Here is a 25,071-nt window from a genome sequence, read left to right as displayed (position 1 = left end):
CAAGTAGACCGGCGATGCTTGGTGCCCTTGGCATCCTATTGTCAAGAACGCCACAGTCTTGAGCTACGTGTGTACAACTCGAATCCCCGAAATGGATCCCGAAGACATCCCCATACAGTTCCAATTCCTTCGTTGTCTCAATTGAGTCTCTTGGCAATCGACCGGCCTACGGACCGACTTGGTTCTCCGTGTAAGCCAATACTGACACTCCGACTCTATGACACCATGACTGTGCTTATTATCTTCAACGGATCATATTTGAAAGAATTTTTGATAGATAATGCAACGCACGGGGAGGAGTTGTTTCTTGTTTCGGGGTCCGAATCCCAATTTGGTAATGTCTTTGTGTCTCTGCAGTGGCCGTGGCGCCGGGACTTCGTTGTTGTCGACGCCGCCATGGATCGATCCGTGCCGTAACGGTATCTTATCTGCGCCTCTTTCTTCACGGGAGCCGAGCTCCGGAAAACAGGTTGCTGGATTGGTCTCTTGTAGAATGGTGTGTCATCGATGTAGTCAGAAGGGTGCTCTCAGAACGCCCGTCCTTTGTGTGAAGCGATCAAACACAGTCGCTTAAGGGACACTTGACTGAAGAGACGCTGTGAGGGAGCTCAAGTCTTCTAATTTGGTCAAATGTTCTGCTTTTGTCTTTATTGTTACTCTATCTACATCTTGTCCGACAGTACTTCTCACTGAGACTCTATTCCTGGCGTGTCCGCGATCTTGTAAACATACTTCACCGCGCTAGCCTTTCCTTTCTTCAAATCCACCAGTCCCTTCTCTACCCCCTCCAATCCCCAAGGGACAACCTCTTGCGGATGCGCCTTCAACCATCCGTCCTCCAGCCCTCTTTCGAAGTCAATCGAGAACGCCCGGGCGAACTCCTTCAGATCTTCGTGCACACTAGCAACCGTAGTGACCGACTTCTCAATGGTCTTCGGGATATCAGAATAGCTTTGCGCAGGAATAATGAGAGTGATCTTTCCAGTCTCCTGGTCAAGAACATCGCAAATGGTCTGGTAGGATCCCGTCTCAGATACAGCATCAAATGCGTACTCTAGCTTTTCGCCTCTGAGATGAGCCCTGATCTTTTGCGCGACTGCCTCGCGTCCCATCCTGTAGTCAATGACTGTGTCGCCCTTGGATCCATCAATCATTCTCTCCACGTACTCCTGCGCACGACCAGCGATGCAAATAAGAGGGTGAATGTTAGATTTCTTTGCCAACTGAACTGCGTACGATCCCACGGCTGATGAAGCACCCCAAATCACGAGAGGTATCTTTTTATCGTCGGAGATTGGATGCATTGGCCAGGGCAGATTGAGCTTTGCGTAGAGAGCACAAGCTGCGGTGAATGCAGCGAAGGGTATGGCAGCGCCCTCTGCGATTACAACGTCAGCCAACAGCACGTGTAGGAGCACATAACACTGCCTGCTTACCTTGAAAAGAGGTGTGCTCCGGTAGATGAATGGTGGTGTATGCCCAGCTGACACCATACTCAGCGTAACTCCCGCCAGGCTGCTTCCCCTCGTGCATAGCCGCAACGCGATCACCGATTTTGAAGTCAGATACTCCCTCACCAACCTCGTAGACAGTTCCAGCGTGGTCATCGCCCTGGTTCATGGTCGCCTTGCTTCCCCAGTACTCAGGTCGCTTCCTTCAGACTGTCAGCATGGGTATGAATCAGGCCGAGGGTGCTCACCAATCCTTGGGGTTACTGCCCGCATACTCAATCTTGACAACAACTTGCCCAGGTCCTGCCTTCGGTATCGGGCTATCAATGATATGGACTTTCGGTCCACGCGATACAATAGCTTCTTTCATTGTGCTGACAGCTCTGATTTGTGAAGAGAGTGCCTGAAGACGATTCACTGAAATGCGATTGCGCAAATGAGAAAACATTGCGATGAGATAATTCACCATCCATCTTTGTCAGTCCAGAATGACGGTCAAGACCAGCAGTGAAGCCGCATTCATTGCATCGCGTTTGTGTTTCACGACTTACACGGGTCGGAGCTTGAGGGGGCTAAAATCCGAACAGCGAAAAGTCAACAGCGAGAGGCCGAAAGAGGCGTAGCTTCACAGTGTCCGAGAAGCGGGTTTAGTGCCGAGGCGCGAGAATGATTGCAGCCAATGGATTTGAAGTGAAACGTCTCACGGCGTTTACGAGCTTATTCTGCTTATGCTTTGATTCCCGTTGCGGGTGAATGCAGTTAATATCTGCTGCACTGTGATTGTAGTGCCTGGCGTCTTATCAGGTGGGGTTGGCTTCTGAAGAATCTGCAGAAGGGCGAGCTCATGCCGCGCTTGTCATTCTCAAGAGTTACTGATCTTTAACTGCGTTGAAATGAAGGACCTATCCCATTGATGAGATCTGGAAAACCGGTAAAGATAATTTTGACAGGTAGAACAGAGCCCAATAGTGATGCTGTAATGTCTTGTGATTCATGTTGTTTTGATGCGAATTACCCTACAACCCCTCCACAGCCAACTAAGACAGCAATGTTCCTCCCGTAGTCTCAACAACACTACCAGAAGTATTCTTGTTCTTCATTAAGTACAAATACGCCTCCACAACGTCCTCAACCTTTCCGATCTCACCCGTCGTCATTCTTCCCTTCAAGTGCCCAGTCACATTATCCCAATACCCCATCTCCTTGACGTAGCTCCAGATCTCAGTGTCCGTTGGGCCCTGCGCAACAGCATTGACACGAATCGGCGCAAGATCAACTGCCAAACCACGGATCATGCCGCGAAGACCAGAGAGGTAAGAATACATGATTGACCAATCCTTGGAGACATGCTCTGTTGCACCACCAGTAGCGACGGTGAATGATGATGAGCCGCTTTCGTTCAGGTGCTTGCGGAGTTGCTGCGCGACAACAAGTGGTGCGAAGAAGCGCACGGTGCCAGCTTGACGAATTGCATCGAGGGTGAAGTCCTCCAGCTTTCCAACAGCGAGCTTGTCGCCTGCGGTGAAGACAACATGGTCTAGCTTGCCAGACTTGGCGACCTCGGTGAAGAGGTTCTCAACCTCTGAGGTGAGTGTGTCAGGCGAGCCCAAGTTGCAGGGAAACCCGTGGAGTTGAGCCTTGGCAGATTGGTTGTTCTCCTTGAGGCGCTCAATGGCGCTGGAGATCTTTGTCTGGGAAGAAGAGGAGATGAATACAGACGAGGCGCCGTTCTGGATCGCTGCTTCTGCGACGCCAAAGCCGATTCCTGATGAACCGCCGATGACGAGGACGCGAGATCCTGCGAGCTTGGAGACGTATTTTCCGAGTGAAGCCATTTTGGTGTATATGTTTGAGAGAATGAGGTGCAAGATGAGGGGAGAAATGGTGAAGAGAAGAAGAGTTGTTCGCTCAGCAACGCTTTTATGTTGGGGAGGTATGGGATGGGAGAAGCAAACATGGCTTACATGGCTTGAGCTAAGGCCTATTGTCGTGGTGTTAGTCCCCCCGCCTGCAGCCATGGCACTGTTTGATCGACCAACCACTGAGAATGACCCCTCATAATGACAGAATGTGCAGTGAATCATGGAGAGGGAAAATGTCTCGGAGTCCGGGACTGTTCCTTGCCGATTTTGTGCCTGTGTAACTTGATGCGTGCCTGATGAGTGCCCCGCTATATGCACGAGGGCCAACATTTCTCGCGACTGGGTTGAAAAGCGAGGCCGAAACAGGGATCAAGTGCCATCATTTTGTATAGGACTCCAGGGACAAAAACGGGAAAGAAAAATGAGGCTCAAGATAAAAGCGGTCAAGTAGTTGGAACCGTTAGATTCGGCACATGTGCAAGCGCTCTTTCAACAAGCCACTACACAACTCGTAAACTAGCCTGATGATCATGATGGATGCACCGTAAGGTCTAGCCTTATCAGGTACATAACAGTCTTGGTACGAGAGGGCACAGGTACATCTGCCGGAGGATGTTTCCTCACTCGGACAGCGGTGAGGAAACAACAGACCTCACGTCAGATGCTGTCCCAATGCAGTAACCCTGGCGCCGGGCGTCATGTAGAGCGGCTGAGCGGGTAAAATCAAGGCCTGGACCGGGTGTCTGCTTCAATATTTATGCATCAAATCTTGATGAGTCTCACGGTATCCATGCTGTTATTCCGCTGAAACGTAAGACATGATCGACGTTCCGTTAGGTATGCTTCGGCTTCCGAATTCCAGGAACGCATGTATCCGCAGCTGCCAGCCAATCTTATACTAGAGATCATGGATACGAAATTCATGCCTGATGTGACTCTGAAAGCACGAAATGGGATTGGAAAAGACGATTTGTACTCATAAAATGCCATGTTGTGTTACATGATACACAATCACATGGAATATCAAGTGACCAAGGCAAAGGCACATGCAGTCATATTAGGCATAATCTCTTAGAATTGTAATAGTGAAATGTATTACATTAACGGTATAGATCACGGACGTTGTGGCGCCAAGCACAGCTCGGTGTTCGGACTGGTGTAGGGCCGGTATTAACTGACTGCCGTTGCATCTGATGACGACGTAAGGCTTAAGGGCTTACTGAATATACCCTCACTAAAAGCATCAACGCATTAACTATCGATGAGGACAAGATAATTGAAACCGCAGTTGTAGTGAATGTAAATGCTGATTACAGTGTGATTGGCAACTTGCTGAGCTACATATCTAATGACCTCCTTGGAACCCCAAAGGAATGACGTAAATCAAACAATCCAGCCTTTTATATACAGTTCACACGATGCAAAGAACCAAAATGTTCACACCATCTCTCCTTGACCTTTCTTGATCTTCTGAATAATTCCCTGCAACTCCTCCCTCATGTTCCTCACAGCAACAACATGCCAATTCACCCCGCCCTCATCCCCTCCAGCAAAAGAATCAAACGTCTCCATGACCTTCTCAGCCTTTCTCAACTCTCTCAAAACAACAGTCCGTTGCAGTGTAGCCTGATCCTCATCATCAAGATCCAGCATTCCAAGCTGGATCTTCATAGGTCGTAGTTCAACTCCGTCAGTGTGATACCGTGCTGTGACTGCAACTCTGTACCAGAATATGACTTTTGATAAGATTGCGCTGTGTAGCATTGCGATATGGGGGTTTCGTGCGCAGTGACATTTGAGGAGGGGGACAAGATTTGTGAGAGCGGCTTTGTTGACGGATAAAACTGTGTCGATGGACGGTGTTGAACAGGGTTGCTTTTGGGAAATGGGAGAGGACTTTTGATCTGTGTTTGTGTTGCAGTGCAGCGATCTCAACACCTTGAGAGCAAGGGCCTCACAATCGTGAGAGTGCATAGCTGTTGGCTCCGGCGCCTTGATCGACAATATCGGCCCAGTCGATAAGCTCAAATCAGGTGATACCATACCACTCGACTGCGATGCAGTAGTATCCGACACAAAACCCAGCGACTTCCACGGATCAACCCAAGACATACCATTCCCATCATCAAAGTCAACAGTGCGCGACGCCCAACTATCAAGCATCTCAAGATCGCCAGTCGAGTATGTACTGTAGTCCTCCCACGCATTCGTAAACTGCGTCGTAAGACTACCACTATCCTGCGCACTCTTCCTCTGTCGCGCCCGCTTGCCATGTCGTCGCGAAGCGCTGTAGCAGCACTCCTTGGCCTGCCCGTTGTCCTCGCAGCGCTCGCAGGGGTGAGTCCTGCTGCAGCGGACCTTGGCTGTCGTACAAGCGTCGCAAGCGAGGCGCAGCCGGACGGGCTTTGCGGACCGAGTCTCGGACATGGTCTTTTGTTAAAAGATTGGCGATGTGCCTTGGTTTGGAGGTCTTGAGTTTGACATATATGAAGTGAACTGTGGTTGCCTTTTCTCCCTTTTTCCCAAGGAGTAGATTAGGAGCCGCTTGAGTGGGAGGGTTGGGAGATGGACGCCATCTGTGGTCTAGTCTAAGCCCGTCATGTCGGCGTGGTAGGACGGTAAGCGGCTGGCTGACAGCCCTCTTTCCTATTACAAAAGATTTATGACCATTATACTATCTACGCTGACCAGTCGTATTGTTAGAAACGCCCTTTAGAATCCTTCACTACTGTGTGTACCTTCACAGGTCCTGAATCATTATGTGTCTCAATCCTCCAGGATTTAATTCTCCGAGGAGTTCTGTTTCACCTTCGAGTGGAATAGTAACATGCTACTGTTATTGACGTTACGGCAGCACTCAAGTTAGACTTTAGAGTCAAACTCACCGGAAGTTACTCCCGGTCCGGCCGTAAGCCATATCAGATAAGCCTCCAACAGGACAGGAGGCTGCCTGCGTATGTAGGACTTTCAATGGCAAAGATACCGGCCGACGGCAGCGGAGTCCGGACAACTTCAGGACTCCATCTTACTCCGGACCTCGGCCGCCTAGATACCTACCCGTCTGTCACCAATCGGAACGGAACTCAGCTGCATAAGACTGAGATGAGACATGATAGATCTTCTTTTGTAAGGATAAGAGAAACTTGCGGATCAGCGCAGAAATACTTGGCTACAGTGCCAAGATGTTGGTTTGACAGGCAATACGAGCAAACCGACGAGTCCCTGATTCAGGAACTGTTTTGTTGGAATCTTCTGGTGAAATAATGTCACGTTACTCAAAAATCAAGCCCATTTTTATCGTGGTAAAAAAAGCCATACCTGAAATGCGGTTTCACGATGTAGATACGGCACAAGTGAAGCAATCAGCAGTAACTGGTTTGACGTCCTTGATTACGCTATGTAAGCTGTGTAACACACTCAAGAATAAAAACAAGATAAGGAAACTTTGTAATCAGGTCCCAGCAACAGATAATGGGCCTCAATTGACAAGATGGTGTACTTGCGAGGTCTGGTCAATAGTAAAGAGGTTCGGCCGCAAAGCTTGCCCAAAAGAACTGTGGCTAAGGGACCCACTTATCTCGAGATACATCAAATACATCAAGCAAGAAACCAGCTGCTGATCGTAATCTAATTCTAGGGGGTCAAGCCAGTAATTCATTTTAAACTCGCCACTATAGGCCCTATAGCTATAGGGCTACTACAGAGGGTCCCTTCTATAACAATCTAGAGACCTTGTACCTTATAGTACCAGACAAGGGTCCTTGGTTGTGGCGTAAGTTCTTTTGAGCAAAGACTTTTCGGCCCATCCTCCGTACAGTAACGGAGCTTCGGGATGAGATGTGAATTAAAGTTCTTACAAAGACACTGAAAATGACTCTGATTAAAGATAATAGTATTACGTGCTTCCGCTGACATCAGAGGCTTTTTATGTAAACCCCCAAAATGTCGTCCAGCCACAATAATCGCTGGAATCTTCGGTCGCTGAGATGATAAACTTTTCGCCCGGTTTGGCTGCGGCTCACTCAGCCTTGTCTTATCACGTAACACGCATGATGCGGAGACGCGCTGCCGATCCCAACACCGACCGTCAGCAATGACATTTTCCCTCTCCCTTGTCAAACAAACCACAATTACCTGTTTTAGCCATGCAGTTTTCTATTCTCGCTGCTATAATCGCAGCGACGATCGGAAAATACTCCGATGCCGTGCGCTCTGAAATACCCGCTACACGATCGTTCTTCTACGTCGGCGGGCGGTACGACGATGACGGTGACGGGGGCCATGTTTTTCGGGACCAGATGTATGTTGAGAAACTCGCCCCCGTGAAGGGAGCCTGGAAAGATACGCCTATCGTTATGATCCACGGTATGGCGCAGACAGGCACGGTGAGTTTCAGTCTCCGTCAAGTTTCGGAAGCCGTGTGTGTGTACTGAGCTTTCGCCACTTAGAATTTCCTGAACAAGCCCGACGGCGGAGTCGGTTGGGCCTCGAGGTTCATTCAGCAGGGCTACGAGGTGTACATTGTAGATCAGACTTTCCGGGGAAGATCTGCTTGGATGCCGGGACAAGGCGCTGCCAAGCTTAGTACTCTTTCGGCCGAGGCTGTGGAGGTTGCGTTTACTGATTCGAGGACGCATATGCTCTGGCCCCAGGCTGTGAACCATACCCAATGGCCTGGCTCTGGAGTCCGGGGCGATCCAGTGTTTGACGCGTTTTACAGCTCGAATGTGGAGTTTGTTGATAACACGACCTATCAGCAGACTTCGGTTCAAGCAGCTGGTGCAGCCTTGCTGGATAGGATTGGGAAACCGGCTGTTCTTCTGGGACATAGTCAAGGAAGTTTTATGCCTACTTTGATCGCCGACATACGGCCGGAGCTCACGAAGAGTATCGTGTTGCTGGAAGCTGCTGGGCCGCCGTTCAAAGATGAGATATTCAAGTTCGGTGGCGAGTTTCCTAGGCCCTGGGGGCTGTGGGATGTTCCTATCACGTATAACCCTCCTGTGGAAGACCCGAAGAAGGACCTTGTGCAAAAGGTTCATGCTCAGAAAGATAACCTTTCTACGGAGTGTATACTTCAAGCAGATGAACCTTCGCCCCGACAGTTAGTTAACTTGGTGGATATTCCTATTCTTATTGTCACAGGTGAGGCTTCATACCATATGCCATATGAGCACTGTACAGCTGCGTATTATAGACAAGCGGGATGTTCGAAGACAGACCATGTTGAGTTGGGAACTATAGGTATTCATGGGAATGGGCATATGCTTTTCATGGAAAAGAACAGCGATGAGATACATGCTGTTGTCGAGAAGTGGATACGTAAAAGTTAGGTTTCCGAATATCATCACATGTTTCAATACTGATGCGTCACAATATTCCTATCAAGTTTATGTGAACTTTGTGCTTTATTCATTGGTCTTCAGTATTGATGTAGCTTTGTTAAATTCACGATATCCAGTCGTCGGTCTTCGGTCAACACCAAGATAAAGTTACGATACCTGAGCCCTGACCCTCATCACAAGCATCACTTTGCCAAGCGAAACTCTATCCAAGAGAGGGCTCCAACACGTTAAAGCCACGTCTTTGCCGTTATTTAATTCTGTCGAAAGTCTTTACAACCATGTTTCGCTCCCATTTTCACTTACCCTTCAACCATATCCCTAGTAAGCATGTCTAACGCAGGATCATCGTCTACTGCCCTCACCAGGGTGCGCAACAGGCCCTGCGAAATGGAAGAACTGTTCAGCCGAGAAAAACGGTATACCATCTGGCGCCAACTTTGGCTCTGGCTTGCGCAAAGCCAGAAGGAGCTTGGCATCGTCTACCTCGTTCCCAACCCCGATACCAATGATACCAATGCCCTCGTGGAAGAGCGAATAATCGAAGACGAAGCTCTTGAACAGCTGAGGCACTGCTGTCATGTCTTGCCCTACCAAGCCAGGGCTCAGCATATGTGCTCTCTGACTCCTGATCATGTTTTGGTACGTAGCGCCCGTTGTTCCTACGTTGGACCGTTTGACTAACTCTACTGTTAGGACCTTCGTGCTGTAAGATGAGAGATCTATGATGCGTAACCGTTGGTGGCAACTGACATTTGATGTAGCAATACCACTTCGTCACTGGTCTCGACGCCCGCCGATCCAAGCACTGGCTCAACCTTGGCGTCACCCACGAGTACGTCCTCGAAAACACGGAGCAGATCCTCATGGCTCGTGCCGTAGATATCCTGAACACCAAGATCGCAATGCTTCTCTACCGACTCAGAAACTTTGCCATGGGTCATAGGGACGTACAGTGTCTCGTGTACGAGCCAGACTCTAGAACATCCTACCTTACAACAGTAGGAGAAAGGAGTAAGTCGACTATCAACTACTTTTCATTGACGGGACCTGACATGTTTATAGTCGCTGGCTGGGCTAAGATGTTCGGTGCGCTCCTGCGGGATTTTCAGAAACTTCGACGCAACATCGCGTCGGCTGGATCTCAGCCAATTACTTCAAGTGAACAGCACAACATTAGCTTCTTTGACAAGAAGTCTATGCTCGAGCAGTAAGAGTTCTCCACCAGTTTAGCTCTTTCTCGGTCTAATATGTTTTAGCTTTGAGGGCGACCAGTCAAAGTGCGAGAAGTTGAATGACCTGCTTCGCCGAAAGATGGGATTCGAAAACTGTCGTGCGGTAAGCAAACGAGGCTCTTCCATTAGTTCCCCTTCAGCTAACTCGTCTCTAGAAAGACTATTTTGATTAGTAAGACTAGAGCTCACTGTTGCTGCGACATGTACTAATATTCTTACCTATCTAGTCGTTGTGACATCAACGCACTTTTGGGGCGCCTGTGTACTAGCCTAGGCGACAAGGCTCTTCAAATTGTTGAAGATCTGGATCATTTTGACTCTACTGGTCAGTTGGTTGAGAAGAGGGCGAGGAACGATGGCTCGCCTGTCACAGTGAGTTGAGTGTCTGGTGGAATAAGCATTTCACTAACTGAGTTGAAAGGCGCAAAATCCATTGCCCAGAGAGTCTCCGATCCTAAAGATCGCTGCAGAAACTCTCATGAGAGTAGCAGATGATTTCAAGAAACCACATGTTTCTAAAATCTATGGACATGTACGTTATCGAATATCTTTGTCTTTTCTCGGTACTAACGTACATCAGGAGGAATATATCATGGCACGGCTGTTCAAGCACGCTGCGCGAGTCGTCAGGGTACTCCAAAGCATCGTCGAGGGCCTTTACTACGATGCCCAGGGCGCTTACACCATCAAGTGGGTCGAGATGCCGTCCATGATGACCTCCCCTCTCGTCGGTAGACTAATCTACCGCCACGAGGATCCAGCGACGTAAGGTGCTCCCCTATACATAACGAACAGGATGATAACAGTTTTAGCATTTTGAGGCATCTGAGTGCCGTTTGCATCGACGAAGACGCGATGAATTACCCATTTCAACTTCGAGTGGGACGTTTTATAATCAGACTCATGAGTCACGAGTTCTTCAGAAGACATCCTGACGACGTTCGCAATGCTGTCCTGTCAGTTTTGGATATCTCGCAAAGTCTAACACTAGTTGATGAGATCTGCGGAGAGGATGGTACCATTGCCATGAGACTTCAACCTTACCAGGACTATATTCGAGAGATGACTGCTGGAGAGGTGCGTCTGCAGCCACCTCTGATGATTCAGGCTGCCCCGGGCCACTAGGTGCCACGGTTGTTTGGGAGCTGGGCATTTCTGGAGCTACAATTTTGTTGGGACTTGCATTCGGCATGGGATTGGAGCGTTTTCATGTGTCTTGGGAGTTTCGTGGAGTATGTGGTCGATGATTCACTGTATTGCATAAATCCCATTGGAATAAGGACCATAGCTTTAGCCTACCTAGCGCATGTGCTTCTGTGCACTGTTGGTTGATGACGTAATTTTTATTTGTTTCTTCAGCCTCGATGCTCCATTCTCTTAACCACCTCTCTCTCTCCTTAACTCCTCCTCTCAACAACTCATGAGGATCTAATAACTCAACAACAACAGTCTCCCAAAACTTTAATCTATGGTTAATGGGGCCAGCGACATAGGGATCATACTTTCCCTTAGGTTCGACTTCATTCAAAGTCTCGTGACGTCGATATCTTACGCCTTTTCTGCTTCGGTAGGAGGAGGTCAAAAGAATTTCAGCCGATCATCACTAACGCCCTCTTTAGTCTACAACACGATCCACGCACTTTCATCTGTCACTCCATAGCTATCTTTCATCGAGCTCGCTTCTCGTGGTATATCGCCTGTACCTTTTGTTGGTTCCTTGGCCGTCAGTCGCGACAGACGTCGATTGCAACAAGTTGGAACATCCAAAGCATCATTGACCTTCCGGGGCTTTTCTCTCATCTTTCGAACGTCCAACACAACTTGGGGTTCTGTAATTCCATTTGTAATTACGCATGCAAGAAAGGTTCTGATAATCGTGGACGCTTTCTATTATATCGTGTTGACTTGTGTCAGCTCGCGGCCCTTCCAGTCTACCCAGTCGCCGGACCATCACCCTACCTCTGCACGAACCTTCGCCCTCTGTTCCTAGGTCTATGATTCGGGAATAATTTTTACAAAGCGTTGAAACAAATGACTGCAACAATTGCCTGTCCTCCAGAGTTTGATCAACCACAATGGCGGATAACACACCAGGGCCGTCAGTCCTTACAAAAGCAAAGCCTACTGTAAGGGTCAAAGGCAAAGAACACGAATATGGCGAGACCCTAGAATTTCACACCTTCCAGTCTCGGGTGGGGAATCCGGAGGACCTCATGGACGAAGAAAGATTCCTCGACAATCCTGAGGAATATTTTGGAAAGAATTGGAGACAGTGTCTACCAGCGGAAAGCCTCCGTCAGAAATACGACAAAGATTGGGATTAGGAAGCCGAGTCTTTGGAGAATACACTTCAACCGACGGACCGGAACGTATGGGAGCCGTTTCCCAAGGAAACTGGAGTTCCTGTTCGAATGCCTACGGAGAAGCATTGGGAGTTTGAGCTCCTCGCCAGGACATGCAAATCTCGGATCGTCAAGCTTCGTGAGATGAGGAAATTACTGGGTATAGCTGCCTGTCCGCAGCTTACAACGCAGAGCAGAGTCAATGGTGTCGTTGTTGGGATTTCCGCGATCAACGCCGAACGAGTTATTATGTTGAGGGATGAATCTTGTGTGAATTGTGATCACATTGTTAAAAACCCCTTGAATCTCGACAAGACATACACGGTCAAGTTTCAGTCCATATCAAAGCAAGCTGTTGATGGCCACGATATTATCTGGACTGAGAGCATGCTGGTCCCAGGCAATATCGAATATGCCAAGGATGCACTCTGGGGTCGTTTGAAGGGTGATGAAAAGACTCAATTTCTAAAGATCATGGCGCGGGAACATTCACAGCTCAAAGATGGTTTGACCTCTGCAGGCGTTGCCATGATCCCTCCATCGAACGAAGTCAAAGAGCGAAAGCCCACGATCTGTCGCTCTATTCATGGGAATAAGGATTACTGCAGCCTGCACTACGTCTTGCAGTGGCCTCCGTTGGCTGCCTTGGAGTTTCCTATCGACATGATCGAAGCAATCGAGGAATTTCAGCGCTGTCATCGACAAGACAATGTTACACTGAACATAGCATTGGCTGCAACAATCATCTACTTTGACCTGAAGGAAGCAGGTGAAAATCAAGGGGAAGGGCTTATCGGCTTAGGGAACCACGAAGCACCCCCATTGGGAGAGTGTTCTCTTTCGGTTTTTGTCATATACTTTGCTCACATGCTAAGATTCGTGGAGGTCAACCACCTGACGGCATTCATTCACCCAACACGGTTTGCGGCATTGCATTACTCCCGTGACAAACGAAAGATATCAGGCATCTTTTACGAAATTGACACTCCTCGCAACACCCTGCTCAGTGGTGCCCAGAATGGGCAGACCCTGGATGAGACTCTCATGCTATCATTGTACTTGGAGATACGGTCACGTCATCCGCAAGTACCCAAGGACTTTAGATTCACTCTCATACCTGCGTCCATGCCAGGAACCTCTATGGTTTTCCCTCAAGAATGCAATCATGCTGAGAAGCCAACTTCTGACCTTCACACACTCTGTTGTTTGAATGATGTGCGTACTATGGGGTTCCCTGACTACCTTCAAGGTATAGATAGACCCAGTGGTTTACGGTCTATTGGTGGTCCGCAATGGGTGTTTTCAGAAATGATAAATGACCCTGTGTACCGACTTGACGGCGATCCTTCGACCACCTACTGGAAACCGATGCTTTACGGAGTCAAAGCTCTAACAGGTGCTGCGAAGACAATTGGCCCTCTGTTCCCACATCTTGGGTTTGGCTGCTGGAAAGATGAGTACATCACAGAATGCGTCAAGCGGCATTTCGGCATGGTAGAGTTCTTCACTAAGAACTTTACTATTTCCAAACATCTGCCTGATTACATATTCAAGGACATCCAGACTAAGGCAAAGGAGCTCATGAAAGTCTTCACTTACCTGGGTAAGAAACGCTCTGCTTGGAACTTCAATCTCGAAACCCTCACCCCATCCTGGAAAGGCATGGAAAATGACCTCAAAAGCCTTCATGAAAAAGGCGAGCTGGAGAAAGTAGCAAGCGGTTCGTTGAAAAGAGCAGCTCCAGAGGAACACTTCACGCCTGCTCCCAAGCGAGTCAAGCTGGCGAAGCGATGCCTAAGCATCGAGCTCAGAACCCAGATTCTCGACATTATTGACGGCTTGGGTGTTCGGTCTCTTGACTGGTATCCGATGCGACAGTATCTCGAGTGGACAACTAATCCAAGTCTGAACGAAGCCCGGGATCTCCTCTCCGAAGTACAGTCGTTGAAGTCCGAAATCCAAGAGACACTCCCAGCTGCAGATGCTGAGAATGGTCAGGGAAGCTTGGGCAAAGTCATTCGCATGTGTTTCAGAGCGGCTGGGCTTTTCGACGGGCCACAGGCCAAATCAATGGACTATGAGCAGCAGTGGGATAGGTATCGGGAAGACTTCTCCAAAGTGGACAAGACTACAGCTGGTATTTTAAACACCCTTTACAAGTATCGAAACATCGACGGAGCCTTTGAGGATTTCCTTCCTATGATTGGACTGTTGAGGGAATCCCCAATGACCAAGGGGCAGGTTGATGCCTGTACAGAGATCGAAGGTCTCCTGGAAACGGCACGGACTATTGTCAAGATCAGGACGCCATCACAGAATGATGAGGTACAATCATGAAATATTGCCATCATGGGCATTGTCATGGGATGATGGTCAAACTCTGCCGCGGTTCAGATGGCTGTCGCGCAGACGGGTAAAACGGCGAAAGTGACTCTTTTGGAAGGATAGTCATAGAACCATGAGGACAGGAATGAACAATAGCTCAAGGACTATATCAAAATAAAGGCAAATGATTCAGCTCTGAAACATATAAATATGGGAACCAAAACTCTGCTTTCTTGGCTCTTGATTAGTTTCAGTCATTCTAACAGTCACTTTTCACAATCACCGAAGCGTCACAAGATATAGTGGAAGTCCTTAATTCTCCGGTTCTATTATGTAGTATACTCTATGTCTACTCGATTATCCACTCATTAGCTCTTCCTCCTTTTAGTCTATACTCTATTGCATCTTGTACAGTCCCGCTGACAAGTGTTTTTTTATCGTGACTCCATCTGACTCTCCTCATCCGAAGGACTGTCATGTCCATGATTATGCAAAACACCTTTGCCATGAGGTTCTTCCTCGTCGTCAACGTCTACAAGATACATCCACCAAAAGTATACACCGCAGCATAAGCTGCCTCCAAGGATATTTCCAAAGAGAGCTGGAATCATACCTATGTATGTTAGTCAAGGACTTTGAGACAAATGATGTGACAGACTTACCCTTCCAGATATAAAGTCCAACTGTCAAACCAGGTGTACCCATCCAGATACCCAAAGGCATAAAGAACATATTGGCAACGACGTGGTCAAAACCCAAAGCCACAAAGGCAAAAATGGGAATCCACATTCCAACGACCTTGGACGTCAAGTCTTTTGCTTGTACGCCGAGGAAACAAGCCAGGCAAACAAGCCAGTTACAGCCAATAGCACGAAGGAAGATCTGGTAGGCCTCGGGGGTCAACTGCTTCTTTGTCGTGAAGGCGATGATTTCTTCACGATATATATCTGCGTCAAATATGCCGCCGTCTTAATGATAAGGTCAGAAGGTGACATGTGAGTAATGGTTGATATGGCTACTTACAGCCCACGATGATGGTCATGACAAAGAGACAGCCACCTAAGTTTCCAAAGAAGCATAGGAACCAGTGGAGCAACATTCTCCAGATCGATAATCGTCCATTGAGAACAGCAACAAAGGTGAACTAAACATCCATTAGATTAAATCTTTCCTAAGACTTGATATATAAGACAACCCACCAGATTCGTCGATGTGAATAGATCGGCACCCGTCAATATCACAGTGACCAAGCCCAAAGGAAAGACAATAGCTCCAATGAGTTTGATCAGACCAGGTGCGTTCTCCTGATACCATGGTGCCGTCAAAGCTGTCAACGACACAGCACATCCAAACGCAAGAATGCATCCACCAGAAATACCAGACAGCAACACCTTATCCGGTCTCGATCTCCCCTTCTTCACACCAGCTCGACAAATAAGTTCCGCCGTCTCAGCAGGCGTATAAGCCAAAGGGCTCGCAAGATCAATAGTCATCTTGGCCATTTTCGGTGACTCGACTCTCAAAGCAAAACAGATATTCACACTCACCAAAAAAAAACCTTCATCTTCCTCCGCGGGCCTCTTCCCGTTCTTATCCTCCCCTGCGGTGAAAAATTCCCAATCTTGGTGTCGGCACTCTAAACCGCCCCGTTCCCACCATGCCGAGCAATGTCGAGAAAACTCCGTACGTAATCCACTGTACTAGCTTCCAGCGGCCAAGAGTCTAGACCGGTTCAAGAAGCATCCTTATCTCTTGGATGTTTCCCGATGCGGATGTGGTGGCTTGCGGTACAAAGTCGGGATACGACACACCTGCAGATGAGGCTCAACGGCATCTTGTTTAGTTCTACGCAACTCCTTCTACCCTCAAAAATTTGAAGAGTTGGAAATGTGAAAGATACAGAGAGATTGGGCACTTGGGAGACGAATTAAGCTTGTTTCCCCATTTCGGTAATGCATCCCGCACTTTTTGCGCCACCGCTGATCATGGGAGAGGTAATTTTATGCTTAATAGCTCATAGATAAGAAATCCGTGGAGTCGTAACTTGTTTTGTTAGTCTTGGCCCGGTCGAGTGGATAAGCTTGTCATCCGCCGGAGATGTCATTTGAGAATTTGATTCTGAGCGGAGCCTCATCGGAGAAGTGTACGAATATTATGACGCTAATATTTTTGCTCTTGGGCAGCTAGCGCTTGGCACTAATGAACTCAACCCGGGAGAACGGGACTCATGAGTCGGGCGATATCGGCATTCGAACCGGTTTGTGAATTATTTATCATGACGCTTAAGCTAACAGAGATTTCAGAGCGCAGATCTTGAATTGCGACATCTGAATTACTTCTCACCCAAACTCTCCTTTTTAATTTCCAGTCATTTCACGATCCATCGTCACCGCTGCACTAGATCCTCCGTTCATGATGAAAACTTCTCAACCCTTGTCCTTCCGTCCATCCGCAAATCCGCAATAATCTCATGATAAGCTTATTGATCTTGCGGGGTCCCCGCGGGGTCCTTCTATCCGCATCTTTCTTGATTCTGGCCTTGTCTTGTGCGCGGATGCGGCTTCTGCGGCGTCATCAGTTGCGGGCTGCGGCGGCTCTTCGCCGCAATAGAGGCAGATTCGTGATGTCTTCAAATTATCATCTCATAAAACACGATTTATTGAACATCTCATGATCCTAGCGATCTTTTATCCGTTCTTCCGGAATTGAATGGGACTGTTGACTCTTGGAAGATGGATCCTATACCGGGTCAAAGGCCCCACTGCAACATGGAATCATTTGGGTCAAAATGTGAGTCAGGCACTGATTGATGGCTCTACGTCAGTCTATATATCTTTTAGTACGTTCTAGAAACTATAGCTTGTAGCTACTATCTGGTCGATGAGACCAATGCAAGAGCCACTCCATTGGGCTCCCCGACCCTTGGCTGTATGTCGACTCGTCCTCTGGATTTTAGTTCATATTTTTCTTCCACCAAGATTAGCCTTTCTTCACTGGCCCAGAAGTTCCAGACATCAGTCTGGCTGCAAAAGGAACGGGCCAAGCAAAGCTGTCTGTAGGGTCTTCAATCACCTCCCCTGTCGTAACGACATCGATGACCGCAACCGCGGTATAACCTCCGATGGCGGTGAATACATGCCACCTGAAAGATGTTAGCTTGACTCAATCTCATAAAGCTGGAAACAACTCACCATCCATGAAGCTCCAGAAGAAACGCGAAAGGCAGGCCAACTGCATGTCTCGCACTCGTCAGATACCGACAAGCAAACTCGTCGATGAGCCAGACAACGTATCCAAAGCCGAAGAATCCTGTCAAATTAGCCCCGCTCAGTGGCTAGATGCTCTTTGTGTTACGTACCGAGTCCAAGAATAGCCATGTTCTGAAACTTCTTCCTGACAATGGGGTCTTTGACTTGCTGAGGAATAACCTTCAGCACACGAGTAGCAATGACATAAATGCCCAAGCCAAAAGTAGTGGCGTGTAGAAGGAACTCGTCCATGACCATATGAGTGACCATTACAATCGTGAATAATATTGAAAGAACGGTCCCGATGATTCGAGTCTTTTGAGGGCTGGCTTTGAAGCTGAGAAGACGGTAGATGAGGGGTGTAGTGAGAAGATGCATTGACAGCTCATCAGCTAGCAACTATTAGGCCTTCCTTTCACCGAGACAGAGATACACTTACACATTTGAGTATGATACTTCAACGTCATGTGATATCCAGCTGAACATATCCCCACGCCTATTAGTCCGCAGTACGAGGCCAAGCGCGGCCCCGTCGGGAATTTAGGCGACGTCAACAAGCCATAGAGTCCATATGCCACTAGTAACAAGGTCAATTGCAGACCCCAGCCAATGATAACATCACTTACCATATGTGAAACTACTAAGAGTATTTATAAACTCAGCGATGTACCGTGTGATAACATAATCCTAAAACGACACGTTAACTCCATTTGAGTGAAGGGAGACCATTGCGGTATTTACCTCTTCACAGAAGCTACAAAAGTCAGTAAATCTTGTCAATTCCAATCAACCAAAGAACTTACTTTAAGTACGAGGTCTGAGGACCCCAAAACGGTGTTGCCATGGTCGATCAATTCCGCAAATTGTGATGTTTTGTTCTACCCAAAGTCGAGACACTGGATGGGCTTTTGGAGACAAGAATTAAGGCGGTGAAGAGTTGCAGAATAGACTCGAAGATGCCTCGGAAGGAACGGGATGACGTATATATCGAAAAAGTCTAAGAATACGAAATGCCCGCGGGCTGCGATGTTTCACTTTCCGGGGCTTTGAGTTTATTACTTATTTCCGGTCATAAGAAAATCCGAGTTTTCTTATTGGATGTTCACGAAAGCCACTTTAGTGTAATATGCGTGCACTTTGTCGTGGCTTGGCATTCACAAGGGATACGTATTGGACTTTCAGTCAAATGGCTTATTGATGTTACAGGCTGATTAGTAATTATCGCGATGCTTGATCGTATCGCGATAGTGTCTCATTCCGTGTGGAGTTGATCCTTGCGAGTTGCAGCCATTCGCAAGTCGTCTGACTCAGCCCTAGCGATGCTACTCAAGAGAATGCCATTTATCATGAGCAGCCGCCTCTAGGATCAATCTTGCCTGGTATTCGTCTTGTTTCTTTGCCTTTTCAATATTTACAAGTACCTGGTCGAACACAAATACTGCAAGAATGTCTATCACGTTGCTCAAAAAATATCTACCGATATCACTGGCACTACTCCTCTTCTACGGCAGCGCCTCACGATTTAGCCATGGTGCAACATCAACTGCATCCTTCTATCAATATCAAAATGATCGAAGCCCCGATGATGGGTCGACTTTGTCCCGTGTCATTCCTATCTTCGATCTTATCGTTGGGACCACTATTCTGCAGCCAGGACTGTCACGCAAAGTCGCAACATGCTTTGTAGCATCGACTATCACCAGTGTAGCTGTTCAGCGTTACTTGGCTGGGTTGGACTGTCAAGGCGACTTTCTACAGGGTATTTGGGCAACTGCTGCAGCTATTGCGACTCTGGTATGAAATTCGTGCCATAGCAGCTATCTGGGGCTCTTTGTCCATCTGAGATTAAGTTTCATCGGTCACAATGGTTTAGAAGAGTTTAGCAGGGCTTCGTAACACTAAGAAATGAGCTTGAATAGTTTTGAAGTACACATGAAGATTGTAAAACACAAAAGCCGAAGCTCTAGCTGTGATTGTCCACCAGTTGAATGGTTGAGATTTGCAACCATCGTTACCTATTACCAATCTGCCAGTGTGGATATGAATTGAAACCCCTCCGAGGCTGACAGACTGCAACATAACTAATATTTTATCTTACCTTTCGGGCCAGCTCCATCCACAGGGCGTATTTATGCGTGGTAGCATCGGCTTAAGCGTGTAGATCTCGTTTGACGAGAAGGGCGCAGATCGTAACCGAGCTACCGAGGTCAGCGTTACCCTGTTTGGAATAGCTTATCTTATCTTCCCTGGACCACCAAGAGAGCCCATCGTCCTTCAACTACTATTAGTATTAACATCGTATTGTATTCCACGTTTTAGAGGCTCTTCGTTAGATTACAGCCCGATAATTCAATGTGGTCTAGGCTTATACCACGTTCCTCCTTTCGGACGGCGCACGTTAGAAGGCACATCTTACCAATAAGCCAAGCCAGATACATATCAACACCAGTGAATTATCGGGCTATTGAGCATACTATTGACTGCAGCCACTCAAGAGAATATCTCGCTGAGACGGCAAATGGCGATGAAGACACACCAAAGCTTGCTGTGAAGCAATACGTCCCCCACGACAACCCTAATCCTCAACCTGGCGATGTAACCGTTATTGGTGCTCACGCAAATGGTTTTCCAAAGGTAACGAAGCTAAAGGTTCTCGGTATGAAACTAGAACTGACTTGTCAGGAACTGTATGAGCCTTTATGGGATGAGCTTTATGACCGAGCAAGACAACAAGATCTCAGGATTCGATCGATATGGATTGCAGATGTATGGAATCAAGGACAATCAGGGGTTATTAATGAGAGAGTACTCGGCAACGATCGTGAGTAACATCTCAATCATGGACCATCGTCATTTCTCACATATACCAGTCAGTTGGTTTGACCATTCAAGGGATCTAATGAACCTCATTAACCAGCACCAACGAGACATCCCTCATCCGATCGTTGGCATCGGTCATAGTATGGGTGGAACTCAGCTGTGAGTAGCCACCACCGACGCCGTGACAATTGAAGAATCGTCTGACTGGATAAAAAAGGGCACAGTTGGCACTTTGGCACCCCAGGCTTCTGGACTCATTAGTACTTATCGACCCCATTATCCAGATACCGAACCCAAGCATTTCCCTCGCCGGCCTTTCCACAAAGAGGCGGGATATCTGGTCATCAAGGGAAGATGCCATTACAAGGTTCAAGAAGAGCAAGTTCTTCCAGTCTTGGGATGCTCGTGTTCTGGACCTTTGGATAGGACATGGGCTTCGAGATCTTCCGACTGAGCTTCATCCGAAGGAAGAGGGTTCAAGTCCAGATGAGCGAGTTACGCTTACGACTTCGAAGCATCAAGAGCTCTTTAGCTTCGTTCGACCGACATACCTACCACGAGACTGGGAGTCATTCAACGACCAAGACCCAGGACAGAATAAAGACTGCCCGGACTACCCATTCCATCGCCCAGAGCCGCCAAAGATATTTCGCCAGTTACCAGAGCTTCGACCAAGTACCCTATTCGTTTTCGGAAAGGAATCAGAGTTTTCATCGCCAAAACGACGAGAGGAGAAAATGCTGACAACAGGCACCGGAGTTGGGGGCAGCGGAGGTGCAGCTGCTGGTAGAGTTCAAGAGGAGACTCTTGACTGTGGCCATTTGATACCGATGGAGAAGGTTTCTGAGTGCGCAGATGTCATCTCTTCATTCGTCGGGGAAGAAATGAAACGATGGCGTGACCAGCAAGAATCCTTCAAGAGGTACCGTGAAAGCATGTCTAGACGGCAACAAATCACGATGGATGAACATTGGGAGGATAGGGTTAAGCTTGGGGATAAATACTTGAGAAAACCATAGAAGCATCTATATCAAACTAATCTTCGTAGCACGAATGAAGTCAATAGACAGTTTATTAAAGCAAAAATACAATAGATTTGATCCGTGATCCCCAAGGGGACAGAATGCAAAAATGATAGGTTGATGAGACTGGGACTCGAACCCAGGAGGATTGCTCCACCAGGAAATTTGGTGTTAAGGTTAACCTTAACCTGGCGCCATAACCAACTCGGCCATCTCACCGGTAATTGGATGAAAATAAGTCAGCCAATTGGAGTCTATACCCACAGGATTGTGAGGCTCCCGCAAACTTGAGGCCTCGGATTCTTCACATCCACTGAATGTAGGCCACCGCACGTTTAGGGATAAAACTGAAGGGCTATGATTTTAACTTTAGTGCTCTCTTTATGGATGAATTAGGGCGGCAGAAGGAAAGCTTCGTCCTTTGTGACTCATCAATTATTCTTTAGGCACCGACCAATCACGACTATGGTTCAAGAAAGTAACTTGGTTTTTCCTCTCACATCCAGCCACAAGGTGCTCTCAAAGTCCTTATACTGTGGCTTTTATGCTCCCTCTTTCTGGTGAGCACATTTTCTGTGCAGTAATCGCCATGTACTCGCGCCATAGCTCGTTCGAGGGAAAATACTACGTGAACGCCCTCCCTACGAACTATGTCTCTCCATTCGCTTCACCGCAGATGCTTCGGCGTTACCTTTCCAGTGACTCGTGGCCGTAGCTTCTATACCATGTGAGAAGCTTACACAGGTCAGAGTACTGGAACTCACGAGATAAAGACATCAAGGCTCAAAACCAAGCAGTATAAGATAATAAGAGAACGGGCTACCACATCCCTGGTGTTCTCGTTTCCCTTTCTTGGAAAACCAAACGAACTAACTCTTGTGTTTATTTAGTCTTTTAACGTGTTCTCCAAGTAATATTGTCTCATTGACTTATTTCTCTATTTTATACTCTGGCACTGTCGACGGTAATGAGCACAATTTGAAGAGGCTTTTCCACGCGGCCTATCACAATGATTATGACTCTTCTGTTCGGCTTCTCATTCGCCACGTAGTAGTCTGTTCACGAACTCTCAACTATATAACTTTCAGGTCACCTGTAGATAGTCTCGGTTCAAGGCATATAAATTCCCCTTCTTCGTGCCATTCTTCTCCCTGGAAATTTCTCTTCAGCATCCCACACATTTCTCAAGCATACTGCAAGCACAGATTCTTTTCACGCTTCTCTTACAATCTCAACTTGCTGCTATCTTCCAGATCGTGTGTACTGCTTATTCAAGTCTTGGATCACCAGTCACTTGACTTCTCTTCACTTTATTGGTTCCTTTGATACTCTATTCACTGCTCTCACTACTCTCCATCAAATCACCATACTTTACAGCTCTGTGCTCCACATCCTGTCACAATGTCTAGCACAACTATCACCAATAACCCACAGGAGGTTGCCGAGGATCTTAACGTCAGCTTTGATCTACCACTCCGACTGAAATCCTCTTTGCCGCAAAACACAATTTCTATCACACCTTCTGTGTTTACCTCACCATCTTCTGTCGATGATTTGGCCCAGACATCGGTTACGCCATCTGACCAGGAAGACGCTGGTGCTACATCTGGAAGCGGCACCATCTTTGGTATTTCTTTCCCATGTCCTGCTCCTCCTCCCAATACTCCAGCCGAGAGCAGTGATGGCATCTCTGTTTCAAGCGAACCATCACCTAAATCTGGTTGGACTGGAGAATACTCTGATCCTAGTACCTCTTTCACTGGCACGTCTGAGCTCGATTGGACAGAGGAATACTCTCAATCTGATCCTGTTACTCCTACCACTAGCATTTCTAGGCTTGGTTGGACGGGAGAGTACTCTACCTCTGGGGTCGAGCCTGAGCATTTAATGGCAAGACTCAGCACTTTGGCCAATACATCAGAGGACGAGCCTGGCAAAACCCAGAGTGGAGATGAGGAAATATCTTCTGGAGACAACTCTCCGACTAAAGGGGATGAAAGTGCTTCCACTGCCAGAAACATCGGTCCTGAAGAAGAAGAAGAGGTAGCCAGGTTGGCACGTCGGGCTATCTGGGGTATGACTCCTCGCTCAGCCATGGAATCTCTAGACATTGAGCAAGTCAACTCTGGCGTTGTTACCATCACAAACTCGGTTGCTCAGCCCCAATCTGCTGTTTTTTGCAGTATTGAGGATGAACCTGTTCCCGAGGCTGAAGAGGCTGTGGTGTTCCCTCCTACTGAGGCCAAGTCCACAAGAGACGCCAAATTTGTCAAGCGAGAAGAGGACAGTCACATTAGTCGTGTAGCTTGCTGCATGAATCTCTTCAAGATGCGTAGCAAACACGAGCCTCAGGCGCCAGTCCACCAACCCAAGCACGCCACTCTCTCACCAACAAAGTCTTGCCTCAAGCCACCTACTTCTCGGGCTGGCATTGTTCTTGACAGAATCGAGGAAGACAGCCCTTGTGATCCTGTCCCAGCACTCAAGCCATCAAAAGGCGCAAGGGTTACTTTCGATCTAAATTCCAAGGTCAAGTCCTATCTCGATTTCAACCTCGTTAGCGAAATGAGCTACGAGGAGACCCAGGGCACTTCCGATGAGGAAGAAGAACTTGATCCAGACTCGCCTTTTGCAGCACAAGACCTAGAAATAGAACGCCGTCTTGCAAGAGCTGATGCCTACCGTGACGCCAATGAACGCGCTGCTATTCTTCGAGGCGCGCTGGACTTTCTCTTGGTTGTCTGCGATAGAGTCGACAGTGTTGCTGCTGATGGCATCAGATTTCTCTTGGACAAGACTGGGGATAGGTGCCTTGGGAGCTATACTGGGGAAGAAAAGGATCACGTAAATCCTCACCAGTATGGCAACAAGGTTGACCAGAGGTTGTACCGCTCTAAGGAGACGGCTATGTCTTATAAGAGCAGACGACGGTCTCGAAACACTGTTCGTTTGGGAAGTTGTTGGTTGTGAGGGACTGTCCGCAATTCCATTATTGGCGGATCTTATTTTTTCTGGATGAATATTCGAAAGGTTTTGTTTGGTCTGGCATTGGAATTGAATAAAAGGAGTTAGGGTTATTGGAGCATATGGGATGATTGATTATACATCACAGCGGCACCTCGGATGATGAAAGAGGTTGCAATAACATATATACCAGTCATTGATGAAAAGACGTCGTTTTTGTTTCTCAAAATGTCCAGACCTGTATGATCTCTTAGTGACATGTCTAGTAAGTTCTTTGTGCTGATTTGTCTCGAGTCTCAACATGTCTACTCTCATAACGTCACAGCGTGAGCCTCATCACGTTCAATTCACTGAAGTGACTTGCCATATTGCAACCTAGCAATACCAAAGAGAAAAGCTTGAAGAATAATAGATCATTTGGTTGTTACAATGATTATTACAACGTCATGTGGCTCTATCG

The 25,071-nt window shown here is 47.6% G+C and overlaps 9 protein-coding genes across 9 annotated transcripts; 4 read left to right on the top strand and 5 right to left on the bottom strand.

Annotated features, from left to right (window-relative positions):
- Nucleotides 1-686: 686 nt before the first annotated feature.
- FTJAE_965 (fusarubin cluster-oxidoreductase) lies at nucleotides 687-1,899 on the bottom strand (the record flags this gene model as incomplete). The annotated part of the gene is made up of 3 exons (XM_037356592.1): nucleotides 687-1,378; nucleotides 1,437-1,654; nucleotides 1,700-1,899. 3 exons carry the CDS (start codon nucleotides 1,897-1,899, stop codon nucleotides 687-689), a joined length of 1,110 nt encoding a protein of 369 aa, XP_037211995.1.
- Nucleotides 1,900-2,488: 589 nt separating this feature from the next.
- Nucleotides 2,489-3,286, bottom strand: FTJAE_964 (fusarubin cluster-dehydrogenase; the record flags this gene model as incomplete). The annotated part of the gene is made up of 1 exon (XM_037356581.1): nucleotides 2,489-3,286. The coding sequence occupies one exon, from the start codon at nucleotides 3,284-3,286 to the stop codon at nucleotides 2,489-2,491; it is 798 nt and encodes a 265-aa protein (XP_037211994.1).
- Nucleotides 3,287-4,750: 1,464 nt separating this feature from the next.
- FTJAE_963 (fusarubin cluster-transcription factor) lies at nucleotides 4,751-5,740 on the bottom strand (the record flags this gene model as incomplete). The annotated part of the gene is made up of 1 exon (XM_037356570.1): nucleotides 4,751-5,740. The coding sequence occupies one exon, from the start codon at nucleotides 5,738-5,740 to the stop codon at nucleotides 4,751-4,753; it is 990 nt and encodes a 329-aa protein (XP_037211993.1).
- Nucleotides 5,741-7,458: 1,718 nt separating this feature from the next.
- Nucleotides 7,459-11,015, top strand: FTJAE_962 (adenylosuccinate lyase; the record flags this gene model as incomplete). Its single annotated transcript, XM_037356559.1, has 12 exons — nucleotides 7,459-7,698; nucleotides 7,762-8,458; nucleotides 8,981-9,297; nucleotides 9,352-9,363; nucleotides 9,420-9,669; nucleotides 9,721-9,865; nucleotides 9,915-9,993; nucleotides 10,046-10,062; nucleotides 10,118-10,262; nucleotides 10,312-10,422; nucleotides 10,471-10,655; nucleotides 10,703-11,015. 12 exons carry the CDS (start codon nucleotides 7,459-7,461, stop codon nucleotides 11,013-11,015), a joined length of 2,511 nt encoding a protein of 836 aa, XP_037211992.1.
- A 950-nt stretch (nucleotides 11,016-11,965) lies between these two features.
- Nucleotides 11,966-14,569, top strand: FTJAE_961 (uncharacterized protein; the record flags this gene model as incomplete). The annotated part of the gene is made up of 2 exons (XM_037356548.1): nucleotides 11,966-12,016; nucleotides 12,215-14,569. 2 exons carry the CDS (start codon nucleotides 11,966-11,968, stop codon nucleotides 14,567-14,569), a joined length of 2,406 nt encoding a protein of 801 aa, XP_037211991.1.
- A 422-nt stretch (nucleotides 14,570-14,991) lies between these two features.
- FTJAE_960 (formate transport) lies at nucleotides 14,992-16,050 on the bottom strand (the record flags this gene model as incomplete). The annotated part of the gene is made up of 4 exons (XM_037356537.1): nucleotides 14,992-15,170; nucleotides 15,220-15,525; nucleotides 15,581-15,701; nucleotides 15,757-16,050. 4 exons carry the CDS (start codon nucleotides 16,048-16,050, stop codon nucleotides 14,992-14,994), a joined length of 900 nt encoding a protein of 299 aa, XP_037211990.1.
- Nucleotides 16,051-17,536: 1,486 nt separating this feature from the next.
- Nucleotides 17,537-18,649, bottom strand: FTJAE_959 (YPC1-alkaline Ceramidase; the record flags this gene model as incomplete). The annotated part of the gene is made up of 7 exons (XM_037356525.1): nucleotides 17,537-17,699; nucleotides 17,749-17,866; nucleotides 17,916-18,197; nucleotides 18,245-18,301; nucleotides 18,432-18,492; nucleotides 18,547-18,559; nucleotides 18,609-18,649. 7 exons carry the CDS (start codon nucleotides 18,647-18,649, stop codon nucleotides 17,537-17,539), a joined length of 735 nt encoding a protein of 244 aa, XP_037211989.1.
- A 602-nt stretch (nucleotides 18,650-19,251) lies between these two features.
- On the top strand, nucleotides 19,252-21,644 carry FTJAE_958 (host-specific ak-toxin akt2; the record flags this gene model as incomplete). The annotated part of the gene is made up of 5 exons (XM_037356514.1): nucleotides 19,252-19,599; nucleotides 19,967-20,103; nucleotides 20,292-20,626; nucleotides 20,676-20,784; nucleotides 20,843-21,644. The coding sequence occupies 5 exons, from the start codon at nucleotides 19,252-19,254 to the stop codon at nucleotides 21,642-21,644; spliced, it is 1,731 nt and encodes a 576-aa protein (XP_037211988.1).
- A 1,404-nt stretch (nucleotides 21,645-23,048) lies between these two features.
- FTJAE_957 (uncharacterized protein) lies at nucleotides 23,049-24,617 on the top strand (the record flags this gene model as incomplete). Its single annotated transcript, XM_037356503.1, has 1 exon — nucleotides 23,049-24,617. One exon carries the CDS (start codon nucleotides 23,049-23,051, stop codon nucleotides 24,615-24,617), a length of 1,569 nt encoding a protein of 522 aa, XP_037211987.1.
- Between the last annotated feature and the right edge of the window lie 454 nt (nucleotides 24,618-25,071).

The sequence above is a fragment of the Fusarium tjaetaba genome (genome assembly GCF_013396195.1).
Source record: "Fusarium tjaetaba strain NRRL 66243 chromosome Unknown NRRL66243_c0000021, whole genome shotgun sequence".
Classification (NCBI taxonomy): domain Eukaryota; kingdom Fungi; phylum Ascomycota; class Sordariomycetes; order Hypocreales; family Nectriaceae; genus Fusarium; species Fusarium tjaetaba.
The sequence above is the reverse complement of the archived record's forward strand: the minus strand, read 5'-3'. Positions and strand labels throughout refer to the sequence as shown.